The following is a 16,621-nucleotide window of genomic DNA, read 5'->3' on the forward strand; positions in this document are numbered from 1 at the left end:
ACTTAGACAATGAGAGACTGTATGTGTGGAGTTGTAGCTGGCGTTTGAGCCACATAGTAGCTTCTCTAATGTTCTTAGCAACCAGAGATGACTCTGATGTCAAGGACGCGATTTCAGAACCATGGCAGAGCTTCACTGGCACATTCTGGGATTTTCTGTGACTTCCAGATTGAGGTTATTGGTGTCCCCATTTATGTGGCTCCTCTGGAGAACTAGGGAGATGGGCTGGTTTGACACAGTTGTGTACCCCAGAAAAGCCATGTTCTTTAATCCTTACTCAATATCATTTATGGTGGGATCTTTTTTATTAAGTTGTTTCTATGGAAATGTGACCCACCCACTTGTGGGTGGGACATTTGAGTAGGTGGTTTCCATGGAGATGTGTCTCTGCCCTTTCAAGGTGGGGTTGCTTACTGAGTCCTTTAAGAGAGAGTCATTTTGGAAAAAGCTTTAGAACCCACAGAGCCAGACACTTTTGGAGATGCAGAAAGAAAATGCCCCAGGGGAAGCTGTTTGACAAAGTGGGTAGAGAAGTTGCCATGTGCCTTCCCAACTGACAAAAATTCCCGAACATTATTGGCCCTTTCTTTGGAGTTAAGTTGTCTTTCTCTGGATGCCTTAATTTGGACATTTCTGTGGCCTTAGAATTCCCTTTTTAAAAGCCATTCCATTTCTGGTATATTGCATTCTGGCGGCATGAAACAGGGGAAGAGTTTCTGAAGAGGCAAAGATGGATGCTGCTGCTTCGAAGTTGTATGGTTCAGGGCACATCACTCGGCTCTTCTAATCTCACTTTGCTTATCTGTGAAGTGGGTGTCTGTCTTGCTTTTCTGGGGTTCCCATGACAGATTATCACAAACCAGATGACTTAATAGAACTTTATTTCATGGTTCTGAAGACCAGAAGTCATAAATCAAGGTGTTGGCAAGGCTTGCTCCCCCTGAAGTGCAAAGGGTTCTGGCAATGACTTGTTGGCCACCCAAAGCTCACCCCCTCCTGTTAGGGTTCTCTAGAGAAACAGAAACCACAGCAGAGATCTGTAAACAGGAGATTTATGAAAGTGTCAAATGCAGCTGTGGGGATGTAAGAGTCCAAAGTCTGTAGGGCAGGCCGCGAGGCTGGCAACTCTAATGACGGTCCTTGCCAGACTCCATAGGAACAGCTTGCTGGATGAAGAAGTGAAAATTCTCTCTTCTCCCTTAACAGTCTTCAGCTGATTGGATTGTCTTGTTTGTGGAAGGCACACCCTTAATTGATCATAGATATAAATCAGTCACAGATGGAATCAACTAACTGATGATTTAATAAACCAGCCTTCTGGTTTATTAATCAGTCATGCAGTATCCTTGCAGCAGTAGTTAGGCCAGTGGTTGGCTGACCAGACAACTGGGCACCATCACCTGGCCTGGTTGACACCTGAACCCGACCATGACAGTCCACCCCTTGTCATCTTGGCAGCTGTACACATCATCCTAAACCATACTCAATCTCTTTATAGAACACAATAATAGACATATGTTTCACCTAACAATAGTCAACTGTCCTGCGTACAGTTGGAAACACAGTAAATCTCTCCAGAATAAAGTACAAGTCCTTAGGTATCATTCACTCTTGAACTTGATATCCTATACCTTAAATACTATAAATGAACAATATAATTTATGTCATATTGTCATGGTTAGGGACAGGTGTCAACTTGGCCAAGTTGTGGTACCTGTTCATCTGATTGGGCAAGCGCTGGCCTGTCTGTTGCAATGAGGACATTTCATAGGATTAGGTCATGATCACGTTAGCTACATCCACAGCTGATTCCATTTGTAATCAGCCAAAGGGGAGTGTCTTCTGCAATTAGTGAAGCTAAATCCAATCATGGGAAGCCTTTTAAGGAGGACTCAGAGGAAACAGGTTGCATTCCTGCTTTGGCTGGTGAGCCTCTCCTGTGGAGTTCATCCAGGCCATCCATTGGAGTCATCGGCTTCGCAGCCTGGCCTGTGGATTTTGGACTCTGCGTTCCTACGGTCACGTGAGACACTTTCATAAATTTTATATTTGCAAGTGTTCCCTGTTGATTCTGTTTCTCTAGAGAACCCTAACTAATACACATATGATAAGAACAAAAGATATTTGCTTTATGTACACATACAGACATACTCATGACAAAGCAAGGAGGCAATGTTCATACAATCACAGCCTTTATTTCTGTAACTGGTCACATGGTTGTAGTTCCTATTTATCACTATCTTCTTCCATTACCCATTCCATGTTCCCTTGACCCTCAGCAAGCACCTCAGGTGACCATGGTTCTCTGCCAGGTGGGGCGACCCAAACATTCATTCCTGAAGTTTCTGGGCCATTGGTAGTCCTGCCTGGATTGGGTTGTTGCAGTTTTCCATTGATTCTTTAATCACAGGGCATGGTAGTACTAAGAGACACCCTAGGAGAATCTCCTATATTCCAGGAAAACTCTTTTTGGACTTAAGACCTGTAGACCAGCAGAGTGTAAGGTTGCAGGGACAGGAAACACATTTTTTCCTAATGGATAATCTTGGATGATACTGAGTAGTGCCACTCCCATTTCCACCCCTTGATTCCTGGACCCATGGATCCTGGCTACGGGAGAAATGGCACCACACAGTGGATGCTGATTCAGAGCATACACAGCGTCCTGGAGAATATTGCCTCAGCTCTGAAAGGTATTGCCAGCTAGTTGGCACCATAATTGGATCTTCAATAGGCCATTCCACTATTCTATCAACCCACCTGTCTCTGGATGATGGGGAACATGTTAAGACCAGATAATTCTATGAGCTGTGCCCATTCCTGTCCTTCATTTGCTGTGAGCTGGGTTCCTTGATCAGAAGCAATGCTGTGTGGAATACATGACGATGGATAAGGCGTTCCGTAAGTCTGTGGGTGATAGTTTTGGCAGAATCATTGTGTGCGGGGAAGGCAAACCCATAACTGGAGGATGCGTCTGTTGCAATCAGAGCAAGTTGCTGCCCCTTCCATGATGAAACTAGTCTAATGTAATCAGTTGGCTAATTACATTGGTGAATGGGGCCCATATCAGGGGCTGAGTGTGGATCTCTGCTGCTGGCAGATTGGGCACTCAGCAGTGGCCGTAGCCAGGTCAGCCTTGGTGAGTGGAAGTCCATGTTGCTGAGCCCATGCATAACCTCCATCCCTACCACCATGACCACTTTGTTCATGGGCAATGGCAGGAGTGACTGTAGAAAGAGGCCGACTGGTGTCCACAGAACGGGTCATCTGATCCGCTTGATTTTTTTTTTTCCAAACTCAGTCAAAGGAGTTTTGTTGTATGTCTGGTGCAGGTGGGCTGAAGCCTAAGGTGGCGACACCCTGAGTAGGGAAAGGAATACAGCTTGCATAGGATGGTTGGCGGGAAGTAGGGAAAGGGAGGCGGTGGGTTTTCACTGTCTGCCTTGGGAGCGGGAAATTGGCAGGTTTTTATTGGTTGGTTTAGGAGCGGGGTAGCGGGGCTAAGTGGGGAGTTAGCCGCTCTTTGTTGACCGGGTTTAAAATTAAATGCCGCCATAGTCACGTGGCGTGACTACAGAGTTATGCCCTGTAACCATCAGAGGGTAGATGTTGGGGAAGGGGAGAGCTATCCCAGGAGAGCAATTGCCAGAAGGTAGATGCAAGGATGATTATGTGACTGCCCTGTGAGCTGGGGCAGGTTTGGTTTTGCAATGGGCCTCCTAGAAATTATGAGTAGGGGAAGTTTCCTGGGATGTTTTCTAAGGGTCAGTTACTTCGAGGGGGGTGTTTAGTCTCACATGCCAGACTTTTCCTATTAGTTTTTTGGGGGATGTTGGGGTGGATGTCTGCCTTCTGTATTTGCTTCCAGCTGGTGGAGGCCATAGACGGGTCCCTATTTCTCATTGCAGGGAGGTGGCCGGTATTGTCAGAGGAGTAGTGTGTGGCTGACAGCCTGATTCGTTGTTTGGACCGTTCTCTCTGACGCGTGTGGTTCCCATTTTTCTGGATTCGCGGTGGCTGTAGGTTCAGTGGTGAGGCTCGTGTGCACCTGTAGCAGGGGCCTTTGGGGTCTTTGCTGCCAGGTGGTATTCTCTTGAATTTGGAAGTGTGGCTCCAGGGACCCAGTCAGCGCAGCCTGGCTGCTATGGAGAGAGCTCTCCGAGGTTCCGCAGGGGTGCTCGTTGTAGGGCACCTTCAGGCCTCCACTGCCAGTCCCAAGAGTTCTGGGAGGTCAAAGCTGGGGGTGGGGAGTCTTGCTCGAGTGGGTAACTGATGTCCCTGTGCCTTCAGGGGCCAGGGGATCAGTCGGACTTCCAATGCCCTCCTGCTTGCAAAGCAAGCATTTGCAAGGGTGGGGTGGGGGTGGGGTGGGATTTGGGCATGGTCTGGTCCAGTACCCACGCTGTCCACATTTAAAACAAGTTCCTGATGGGCTTTTCCCTCTCGGTTTAGGAGAGCCTCGGGTTTCCCTCTGTGCAGAAGCAAGGAGTTGTTAAGCCTGAGTGCAGGACTTAGCTTTGGCTTCCTCTTAGAGTTTTTCCTGCTGGGCTTTTTTTTTAAGTCTCTACTGTTAGGCTTTAAAGGCTAGATTAACTAGGCCACTTTGGGTAGTTCGGGGACATTCTTCCAACTTGTAGAGTTTCCCAGGAATGTTGGGGCTGATTGGGAAATAAAATGCATGTGGAGAAACAGAGTGCCTTCAGGGGAATCTGGGTTGAAATTGGTTTAGTTTATGAGGGCTTCTCTGAGTCTAGCTAGAAAGACTGCTGGATTTTCATCACCTTTTTTATCATAAGTAACTGCTTTGTGTGCCTGCAGTCCTGCAACGAGGCAGGTTATCATATGGTTGCGAGACCTTCAGTCAGGTGTCCCATCACGATAACCCCAACTGAGCTCCCCTCGGGCACTGCGTTGGTGCCCATGGGGCTGTCAGAAGGATCCTGGCCATGTCAGGTGTCTGCCTGAGTTCAGGTGCCCAGCCATCCTTGCTTCTTCTCTTTGAGAGTGAGGCAGGGAGAGAGCATGACATAGAGATCTCACCAGGAGAGATCACAGGACATGCTAAGGTACTGAAATTCTTCAATAAATCAGGTGGGGTCAGTAGAGTATGAGTCTAGATGCCATTCCACTTGAGAAAGGTCAGACAGGAAAAGGGACCATGGACACGGATAGGTCCTTCTGGCCTGGACACTTATTGCCAGGGGGTGACAGTGTGGGTCTTGGATGGACCAGTCCTTCACAGGGAACAAAGGGGAGGGTGAAATCCGGGGTTCGATTGCCTGAGGTCCAGCAGCAGTTTTTGGCTCGGCTGTGTAGGGAAGAAGAGGAGGGTTGAGACTCTGGTGGAGGCTGGAGATGCAATGTGGGGGGTGGGGTAGGAAGCAATGGGGGAGGGTTATTTTCTGGGTGTGCCTGGGCAGCAGCTGCATCTTGGCTGGGAGGGGCTGAATAGGGAGGAGGGATAGGGGAGCTAAGGAGAAGGTCCTGGGGTGGGGGGGATCAAAGGAAGAGTCTGGAAGAGGAGGAAGAGAAGGAGCACTGGGTTCGAAGATAAGTTTTGGGAGAGGGGAATGGAGAAGAAGGGTTTGATAAGTGGAGCAAGTTTGACAGAGAGAGGGGCAACTGTGTAAGCCAAAGAAGGCCTGGATATGTGGGACTTCACTCCCTTGCAGAAACACTGGCAGTAATTGTCAAGGTGTGGAAGAACTTGTGGGTCAAGGGTTCTGTTTTTGGGCCAGACTGACCCACTATCTAATATGCTCTGTGGCCAGGCAGTATCATAATAGGAAATTAAAGTCTGAGGTTTTACATCAGCAGCAAGACCAAGGACTGTAAGATTTTGAAATAAGCAACTCAAAGGGGAGTCATGGGGAGCTTGGGACTGCCTGTTTCCCATAATAGTGGATAGGGCAAGGAGAAACTCTTGCCCTTAGACAACTTAGAGACAATGAAGAGGGCATCCCCCCTTGAGAATCTCTAAGCCTCCACGAGTATGAGGGGGTGGATGGGGGTGTCCCACCATCTCACTCTTTCCCAGGGCGCTGGACCCCCAGCAGATGCAGCTCTCCCCCAGCTCTGGGATTTTGAGACGTTTTGTCCTGGACAGTGGAGAAAGAGAGTCCCAAATTGAGAAGAGGGTGTTTTCTCCTTATCAGATGATTCGCTGGTGTTGGTGTATAAATCAGGCACGTGGGATCTGTCCTCTCCTTTGGAGGTTTCTTCTCCATTCCTGGTCCCGGGTTTTGGCACCAGAATGATAGGTTCTTGGGCCAGGGGGAAAAGAGACGTAAACTCAGACTTGATCAAAGGAGTTTTACTGTATGACTTGAGCAGGTGGGCTGAAGCCTTAGATGGCGAACAGCCTCCACTTGATTATTAAAACCTTCCTCTGCTGAAGTCACCCTCTGGTGTGCATTCACATGGGACACAGATATATCATGTATTTTGCCTGCGCAGATAGGTCTATCCACGTATCTCTTCTCCAGACCTCTTTGTCACCAATTTTCTAATCATGCTCCAAGACCCTGACCATCCAGCCAAACCCATGAGTCAGTATACAAACGCACCTCTGGACAGTTCTCCTTCCAAGCAAAATGAATCACCAGGTGCACTGCTCAAAGTTCCGCCCACTGGGAGGATTTCCCCTCACCACTGTCCTTGAAGGACACCCCAGAAAGGGGTTGTAGTGCTGCAGCTGTCCACTTTCGGGTGGTACCTGCATATTGTGCTGAACCATCTGTAAACGAGGCTCGAGTTTCCTCTTCCTCAGTCAATTCACTGTAAGGAACTCCCCAAGAGGCCATAGCTCTGGTCTGGGAAAGAGAAGGTAATGTGGCAGGAGTGGTGACCATGGGCATTTGGGCCACTTCCTCATGTAACTTACTTGTGCTTTTAGGACCTGCTCTGGCTCTATCTCATATATACCATTTCCATTTTACAATAGAGTGCTGCTGTGCACGTCCAACTTTATGGCTTGGTGGGTCAGACAACACCCAGCTCATGACAGGCAACTCAAAGGTCTCATGGTAACTTGGTGGCCCATGGTTAAGTGTTCAGTCTCTACTAAGGTCCAGTAATAGGGTAGATGCTGTTTCTCAAAAGGAGAGTAGTTATCTGCAGCAGATGGTAAGGCTTTGCTCCAAAATCCTAAGGGTCTGCGTTGCGATTCTCCTATAGGGGCCTGGCAAAGGCTCCAGACAGCATCTCTATTTGCCACTGACACTTCCAGCACCATTGGATCTGCTGGATCATACGGCCCAAGTGGCAGAGCAGCTTGCACAGCAGCCTGGACCTGTCGCAGAGCCTCCTCTTGTTCAGGGCCCCACTCAAAATTAGCAACTTTTCTGGTCACTTGGTAAATGGGCCAGAGTAGCACAATCAGATGAGGAACATGTTATCTCCAAAATCCAGAGGGCCAACAAGGCATCATGCCTCTTTTTTGGTCATAGGAGAGGCCAGCTGCAACAGCTTATCCTTCACCTTAGAAGGGGTATCTCGATATGCCCCACACCACTGGACACCTAGAAAGTTCACTGAGGTGGAAGGCCCCTGTATTTTTGTTGGATTTATCTCCCATCCTCTGACACACAAATACTTTACCAGTAAGTCTAGAGTAGTTGCTACTTCTTGCTCACTAGGTCCAATCAATATAATGGACCAGTGTGATGTCTTGTGGGAGGGAGAAATGATCAAGGTCTCTGAGGACAAGATTGTGACATACAGTTAGGGGGTTGATACACCCCTGAGGCAGGACAGTGAAGGGATACTGCTGGCTGTGTGAAACTTACAGATAAGGATACTTACTGATAGCTATTGCAAAAAAAGCGTTTGCCAGATCAATAGCTGCATACCAGGTAACAGGCGATGTGTTGATTTGCTCATTACCACATCTGGAAAGCAGCTGCAATTGGAGTTACCACCTGGTTCAGTTTCCGATAATCCGTTGTCATCCTCCAAGATCCATCTCTTTTCTACACAGGCCAAATGGGGGGCTATGGTGGGGATCACACCTCTGCTTCCTTCAAATCCTTAATGGTGAGAGTAATCTCTGCAATCCCCAGGAACCTGGTATTGCTTCTGATTTACTATTTTGCTAGGTAGGGGCAGGTCTAGTGGCTTCCACTTGGCCTTTCCCACCATAATAGCCCTCATTCCACGAGTCAGAGAATTAATGTGGGGATTCTGCCCATTGCTGAGAATGTTGATTCCAATTATACATTCTGGAACTGGGGAAATAACCACAGAGTGGGTCCGGGGATCCACTGGACCCACTGTGGGACGGACCTGAGCTAAAACTCCATCAATCACCTGACCTCCATCAGCCCCTACTCTGACTGGTGGACCAGAGTGATGTTTTGGCTCTCCTGGAATTAGTGTCACTTCTGAACCAGTGTCTAATAATCCCCCAAATGTCTAATAATTTCCTTCTCCCCAGTGCACAGTCACCCTGGTAAAAGGCTGTAGGTCTCCTTGGGGAAGGCTGGGAGAAAAGTTAACAGTGTCTATTTTTGACAGTGTAACAGGGTCCTTCCCCAAAGGGACCTGGCCCTCCCCTCATTCAAGGGGCTCTGGGTCTGTAAGCTGTCTCGTATCTGGGAATTAAGGGGCTGTGACTCTCTGGTTTTGTAATTCAAGTGAGACTTCTGTTCGCTTGACCTAGAACTCTTCTGCTTATACAGCTTGTTTTAATTCGTAAGCTGCTGGAATGCGATATACCAGAAACGGAATAAGTTTTAAAAAGGGAATTTATTAAATTGCAATTTTACAGTTATAAGGCCGTGAAAATACCCAAATTAAGGCATCTAGAGAATGATACCTTTAACGCTAAAGAAAGGGCCAATGAAGTTCAGCTTTTCACTCTCAGCTGGGAGGGCACAAGGCGACGTCTGCTAGCTTTCTCTCCTCATCTCGTAAGGCTTCCCTGGGAGCGTTTTCCTTCTATATCTCCAAAGGTTTCTGGGTGTGGGGCTCTGTTTGTTCTGTTGGCTCCAAAGCTTTTTCTAAAATGATTCCCTCTTAAAGGGCTCCAGTCAGCAACCCCACCTTGAATGGGTGGAGACACATCTCCATGGAAACCATCTCATCGGAAGTTACCACCCGCAATCTGATGGGTCACATCAGATGATATTGAATGAGGATTAAGGAATTTGGCTTTTCTGGGGTACATACTGTTTCAAACGGGCACACAGCTCCAACAAGAATCTAGTAGGCTGCCCATCTATTTTATGTCTTGGTACTCCATGATTTACTGCTCAATGCCCCAAGTCTCTGTGAGTCAGGTTATTTTAACTGCTGCTTTGAGTCTGCTGTCTGTCATGGTGGCCATGCCCACCTTGTCTCTACTGATCAACTGTCACCACCTGGCTTCTCCCAGCTTGGGATCTGATCATCCCCATTGGGTTAAAGGATTCCAGCTCAGTGACAGCTGTTCCCACAGTATCTGACCTACAGAGAAGGGCAACTCCAGAGCTCTTCAGAATGCTGGAGTTAGTCTCATGAATTTATTCCTCAAAATCCTGGTAAAAGGTGTGCCCTCTGGACATTCCTGGGATGTATGAGCAGGTCTCCCATGATAAATCCATGCTAGCATTCCCAAATGTCTAAGCCTGTGGATCCCATCCTCTACATCATACCAGGGTAGCTCTGGCATTTCGACCTCAGGTAATGTCAGCTGCCTTTTGCTCCATTTTTAGCCATCCGCCCAAACTGTGAACGCCCTTTCTAACCCCTCGAGCTACAGCATTGAATGCAGAATCTCTGCTTAGTGGGCCCATATCAATAAATTCAGTTCAATCTAACTTTATATTTTTTTCACCATTACCCCACACCCTTAATATCCATTCCCACAGATAATCCCCTGATTTCTGTCTATATAGATTGGAAAACGCATGCAGTTCTTTTGGAGTACAGCACATTCCTATCATCATCAACCCATATACCTCCATCCCAAGTTTCAGGCTCCCATTTTTTTTCCAACTAAAGCCTTTACTTGGACAGCAGACACCCTGCAAGGGTGAGATTTTAGTTTGTGTTGTAAAACTGCTACTCGCACAGTGAGACTCTGGGCCTGGTTTTCAGAGATCTCAAGTCTGTGAGTAGAGGAAATAAGATTTTCTTAAGCACACATATAGAGACTTTTACATCTTTCCTATGGTGTTGAAATGGCAAATTTGAGAACAATCAGCCAACATCATTATAACCTCTTAATTTCACAAAACTCTGTGAAGGTGTCAGAAACGCTCTCATCCAGAGCCTTGCATCATATAAATGTAAAATTAGTAGAACCAGTTGGTGATCTTTTGCGTATCTCTTTTGCCAACTCAAGGCATGGACTATCAATGCCATCTTCATTATTGAAAATAGTCGTTAGTGCCTTTGAGTCTAATCAGAATAGAAAATCAATTGCAAACACCCATTTTTACGATTCTATTTCTGAAGAACCATTTCCAGTACCAAGCTGTATTAACAGGGTTCTTTAGAGGAACAGAACCAACAAGAGATATCTGTCAATAGAGATTTTATAAAAGTGTCTCAGGCGACTGTGCAGACTCAGTGGTCCAGAATCTGTAGGGCAGGCTACGGGGTTGGCAACTCTGATGAAGTTCCTCAACAAAAATCGGCAGGCAAGGCTGGCTGGCTGAAAAATGAAAATTCTCTCTTCTCCCTTGAAAGACTTCAACTGTTTGAATTAAATCCAACTGATTGGGCCAGGTCCAACTGATTGGATTTGATTGTTTGTAGATGACACTGTTAGTTGGTCATGGATGTAATCAGCCACAGCTGCAGTCAAGTGATGATTTAGTAAACCAGCCTTCCGGTTTATCAACCAGTCATTAAATATCCTTGCAGTAGTGGTTAGGCCAGTACTTACCTGCCCAGACAACTGGGCACCATCACCTGGCCAAGTTGTCACCTGAACCCAACCGTCAGTGTCCAAATTCCCTCTCCTTATAAGGACTCGGGTTGCAGTGGATTAAGGGCCACCCTAATCCAGTTTGGACTCACCTTAAATAATAAAATCTTCAAAGAGCCCATTTCCCAAGAGGGTCAATTTTATGAAACTAGAGTTTAAGACTTGAACGTATCTTTCTGGGGACACAGTTCAGTCCATCATGATGTCCATTGGCAAATCCCTTCCCCGGGGCCTCCTGTGTGCTACACACTTTCTGGGCATGTCCAGTAGCACAGGTGGTCAGCCTTGGGGCACTTGCCCTCCAGTGGGAGACGACTGCCAACAGATGGTAAATAATGCATCCATTTCAGGGGCTGACAGTTTCTTATAAGGGCAGCAAATCTGGGTGAGGAGACAGTGGCTAGGGCCCACTGTTGACCTATACCTGTTTGAGGAGGTGATGCTGATGTGAGGACCCCTCACCACCTGCCCATCCTGTGCCCCTGAGAGGTGACCAGGAGAAGGTATGGGAGGGCACCGTGTAACCCAGATGTCCTCCTGGAAACTCCTAAGAGGGGAGGCCAGGAGCTTTGCATGTGAGCCTCTCCACTGCAGTGCTCACTGGGCCTGGTGGAGAATGGGCTTCAGTTTCAGACAGACCTGCTTCCCAGCTGTGCAACCATCAGTGTTTCACCAGGCCTCTCTGAGCCCAGACTCCTGAGCTGTAAAATTGGGGGTAGCATCAGCACCGACTTCCTGGAGTGAGTGTGATTTTCCAGTGAAGTCTTCCAAGGAGCAGTAAACTTAGCTTAAGGCCTGCCAAGTGCTTGGACATGGCATCGCAGCTGCCATGGAGATCGTGCCTCACTGCTATATTTACTTGTCTCCTTGGCCCATTCTCCTGTGAAGGATGGAGGAGGGCCTGGACTTGACACCTTAGGGGAAGGCTTTGGTATTAACTCTTTGCATCGGATAGTTGTGGATAACATACCTGGTGTGGAGACAGCAGGGGAAAGATTTGTGTTTTTGAATCTGCGCTCGTCCAGAGCTGCGAGCTGTAAATGTTACGGAGCAAGAAGGACACGTTCTCATCCTAAAACTGCATCCTCCTGCCAGGGCATATTTAGGTCCTGCTGTCCTTTTTATAACCGGGACAAGTGCCCATTGGCTCGAACTCCTCTTGACTTTTTGAGTAGCATGTGGTGGGAAACCCTGTGCCTTTTCCCATGGCAACTCACGACCTCCTAACAGATAGACCCATGCTGCTGAGATGGGGAATGAGGGCAGGCGGGTTTGGAGCTGTCCTTTGTGCAGCACAGCTGTGCCGACTGAACCTCGATTCAGAAGAGGGGGGCCCTTCACTGGCCAGACCTCATCTCCCCGTTCGTTTTGGGAAGCTCTTTGTGGGCAGTTCACAGCCTGCTCGTCCCATCCAGGGACTCCCTGCGGCCTGCGTCACACAGAACTTTCTGATTTCAAAGCTGGCTGATTCTGGCACTTCCCAAAATAAAAATCTAGTTTCAATCTGTACAAAAATGAGAATTCTGTTTATCTGCTGAATTGCCGTTTTGTTTGGAGTTCAGGGAAAGGAGAATAAAGTTGTCTTTTTGAAAACTTTATATTGGATTAGCCTTTAAGTTTCAGGATTAACTGACCCACTTCCCTTCAACTTCCTTTTCAATCCAGGGGCATTTTTCGTTCTTTCTCTGTACTTAGGTTTAAAATCCTCAGAGTGTGAAGATATAAAGGGAAGTGGAGGAGAGGGGGATAAAATAGCATTTGCTGGGTGCTGGCTGTATGCCAAGAAACTCATCTTTCCGTCCTCAGGCCCACCGTGGGAAGTGTGGGTTACGAGTCCCGTGTGACAAATCAGGAAACCAAGGCTGATGCAAAGAAAGTATCCAGCTCACAGCTGCCTGCTTTGGTGGGCCCGGGATGGGAGCAGATTATTTTTTTATTTTTTACTTTTATTTTCATTTTTTTATTAATTAAAAAAATTAACAACAAACAAAAATATTAACATATTCCATTCTACATATATAATCAGTAATTCTTAATATCATCACATAGTTGCATATTCATGATTTCTTAGAACATTTGCATTGATTTAGAAAAAGAAATAAAAAGACAACAAAAAGAGATAAAACGATAACAGAAAAAAAAAGATTATACATATCATACCCCTTACCCCTCGCTTTCATTTATCACTAGCATTTCAAACTAAATTTATTTTAACACTTGTTCCCCCTATTATTTATTTTTATTCTGTATGGTCTACTCATCTGTTGACAAGGTAGATAAAAGCATCAGACACAAGGTTTTCACAATCACACAGTCACATTGTGAAAACTGTATCATTACACAATCTTCTTCAAGAAACATGGCTACTGGAACACAGCTCTACATTTTCAGGCAGTTCCCTCCAGCCTCTCCACTACATCTTGAACAACAAGGTGATATCTACTTAATGCGTAAGAATAACCTCCAGGATAACCTCTCGAACCTGTTTGGAATCTCTCAGCCATTGACACTTAGTCTCATTTCACTCTTCCCCCTTTGGTTGAGAAGGTTCTCTCAATCCCTTGATGTTAATTCTCAGCTCATTCTAGGGTTTTCCTTAGTCCCTTGATGCTGAGTCTCAGCTCATTCCAGGATCTCTGTCCCACATTGCCAGGAAGGTCCACATCCCTGGGAGTCATGTCCCACACAGAGAGGGGGAGGGTGGTGAGACTGCTCGTCATGTTGGCTGGAGAGAGAGGCCACATCTGAGCAACAAAAGAGGCTCTCTTGGGGGTGACTCTTAGGCCTAATTTTAAGTAGACTTAACCTATCCTTTGTGGGGTTAAGTTTCATATAAACAAACCCCAAGACTGGGGGCTCAGCCTATAGCTTTGGTTGTCCACACTGCCTGTGAGAATATCAAGAATTCAACTTGGGGAAGTTGGAGCAGATGTTTTGATTGAAAATCCAGTGACTTTCCCAAATATTTAGTGTCCCTCCCAGGGCCTCTGCCCGCAGGGATGTTTCACCCCAGCATATTTAACTGCCACAGGATTTGGGGGTGCCTGGGAGAAGAGAGGAAGGGTTAGGTAAAAGCACTAGAGAACTGCAAAGCAGAACATGACACTTGCTTTTGGCTTGGGATTTCTTGTTACACCCCAATAAGTGACATGTCCTTCCTTGGTCTGTGGGATATCCTTTTCAGTTCAAAGGGGAGCTGCTGTTTGAAGGGAATGGGGAGCAGCTCCAGAGTCCTGGGGCTGCAGCAGGGAGTAAGGGCGAGTCCACACGCCTGGGTGCCCGACGCGTCTCTGAATTTCATACATAACAAGGTTGACAACAGAAAAGAGAAACTGGTGTTCAAAGTTTTTGGAAAGTGCTACGCTTATGGCAGCAGGTTCTCATTTTGGGAACTAGTTGCCCACAAAGCCAGAGGGGAGGGGACAGTCGCCGGTGGGAGGGTCTTCCCCCTTCCTCTCTGTGTCCGTTTGAAGTTCTATTTACGGCTTTTTAGCCGATTTGCTGCAGAATCTGCAAAAGTTACCCTTACGATGCCGTGGGCTCTGTGGTGAGAATACAAGTCATTTATTTAAAACCCAGAGAGTTTGCTCTGCAATCCTGTCCTTGGGGATAGCACAGAGGAATAGGCTAATATTTTTATTGTTTTTTCTGAACAGCCAGATGGAATAATTACCTTTCTGTTTTTTTCCTCTTTCTGTGCCAGTTCCGATACAAGAAGCGGGTGTATAAGCAGCCCAGCCTGGACGAGAAGCAGCTGGCCAAGCTCCACGCCAAGGTGTGTGGGAAGCGGAGAGTGGGTTTACCCCACGGGGCATGGTCTCCTGTTTGTCAGGCGAGGCTGCGGCCGGAGGTCCGTCCCCCCGGGAGCGGCTGTGACCTGGGCACTGTGTGTAGCTGGTCTGTCGCGGGCAGGGCTGGGGAACTGCCAGGAAGGAGGCGCTGCTGGTTGGAGAGCCGCCCTGCAGGCAGGGAACACACCCCCCTTTAAAGCTGAGGCTCCGAACTGGGCTTTGAAGAAGGGGAGAGGATTCGGACGCCTGGCATGGGTGAGGGAAGAGGGTGCTGGCCAGTTCCCAGGGGCGCCTCAGGCTCGGTGGGGCCTGTGCGGCCACTGTCCACTTGGGCCTGACCTAAGCAGGCGAATGAAACCCGCCTCTCCACCCCACCCGGCAGGGTGTCCACCAGCATCCCACCTAAAGTCCCACCACCAGCTCCTCCTGTGTAACACAGATGCAGCCGAGGGCAATCTGGAAATGAAATAACGTTACTTAATAGAAGGGAATGGTCCTTTATAATCACCTCCTTTGGGTGTTTTGGAGGCAGGGGGATGTGGGGGCGGGGCAGGCTGTGGTAGTTGAGCCCGTTGCTATGGCAACAGAAAGAGCGCTTTTGAGGTCTTCTTGTCTTACTTTGGTTCGAACTTTAATTTGGTGCTCTTTGCATACTATACTGCACAAAGTGAGGAAATCCATTAACAAGGGAGGGGCAGGTGGTGAGGGAAGGGAGCAACTGGGGGTGATATGACACGGGGTGTCTGGCGTGCAGAGGGATGACCCCCACACAGCTGCCCTGCAGCCCCCTCCTCTGGTTGGCAGCGAGGGTGCCCCGCCCTCTGCATGGTGAGGGAGGGTGCAGGGAGCCTGGGGGAGGAACCCGTGATCCTGCAGAGGCTCACAGTTACGCCCCCCATGTCCCCCCCAACCTCACCCCTCATCACCCCTCATCACCAGGGGTACCTGACAGTGTCCCCGGAGAGGCCCTGACACTTCCCAGGTGAGCTCACCTGCAGGTGCTGAGCTCAGAGCAGCCTTTCCGGACCCAAAACTCCTCTTGCTCCGGGGATTCCCTGTTAACCTGAGCACGCGCTCACAGATTTTGATGTTGTTTAAAGGGCTCTAATCCATTAATGCCATTGTTTATTTTTATGCTCTGATGGTCCCAGATGTGGCCGGCAGTGGCCCTTCCGCCTGGCTCTTTGCCCCTTGGCCTGCCCCCCTCTGTCTCCGGCCTCCTTGCTCGCACCGTGTCCTCTAGGCTTGTCCTGTGCTTTCCCACCTCAGCCTGGAATCAGCCTGGGTGGTGAAATTTAAGGCCCCAAGATCTGGGCGCTTCTTTCATTTATTGGTATTTCCCCTGAGGGGTAGATAAAAATGTGTTTGTGAATTTGAACATGTTGATTTGTAAGCAGGAATGATGATTGTAAGTGAAACCAGTGGTATCTCGCATCTCTGGGTACCCATGGACTCCTAATCCCCAGGGGAACTGCTCTGGGGGAATTCAAGCCTCATTAGGATGCCAGGGGTTCCAGGCTGGGGATATGTTGGAAATGACAATTTCTCTCCCTTCAGTGTGTTTTGGAGGGGTAGGGGTGGGGGCTGAGAACTGGGCCAAATGGAATGGATAGATCACCAGCTGAGACAGGGGACCCCGGCATCGGAGAGCACAGGCTGTTGGCTCGAGGGACAGGAAGTTGTTTTTTTCTCACAGACGAGGCTGGTCAAGGCTTGGGAAGGGTCCCTCCCGGCCAAGCTGGAGCTCCTAGTCATTTTGATCTCATGAGAAGCACAGGTCTCCCTGTGCCTGGAACTCCGAGCTCCGCACGTGGCGATGGGTCAACCAAAAAGCCCTGTTTGCTCTCCCTCACGGCTGCCTCTTTAGAGATTGGAAACCACCGACCCTGGTGCCCTAGCTTACTCTGCAGAGATGGGG

The 16,621-nt window shown here is 48.2% G+C and overlaps 1 protein-coding gene across 4 annotated transcripts in view; it reads left to right on the forward strand.

Annotated features, from left to right (window-relative positions):
• The window catches only part of SHANK2 (SH3 and multiple ankyrin repeat domains 2), a 630,917-nt gene that overhangs the window by 131,503 nt on the left and 482,793 nt on the right, over positions 1-16,621 (forward strand). For all 4 annotated transcript variants that reach the window (XM_077115405.1, XM_077115406.1, XM_077115407.1 and 1 more), the window contains exon 5: positions 14,616-14,687. In XM_077115405.1, coding sequence (XP_076971520.1) covers positions 14,616-14,687 — 72 coding nt within the window. The remainder of the gene's footprint in view (positions 1-14,615; positions 14,688-16,621) is intronic.

The sequence above is a fragment of the Tamandua tetradactyla genome, chromosome 9 (genome assembly GCF_023851605.1).
Source record: "Tamandua tetradactyla isolate mTamTet1 chromosome 9, mTamTet1.pri, whole genome shotgun sequence".
NCBI classification, from domain to species: domain Eukaryota; kingdom Metazoa; phylum Chordata; class Mammalia; order Pilosa; family Myrmecophagidae; genus Tamandua; species Tamandua tetradactyla.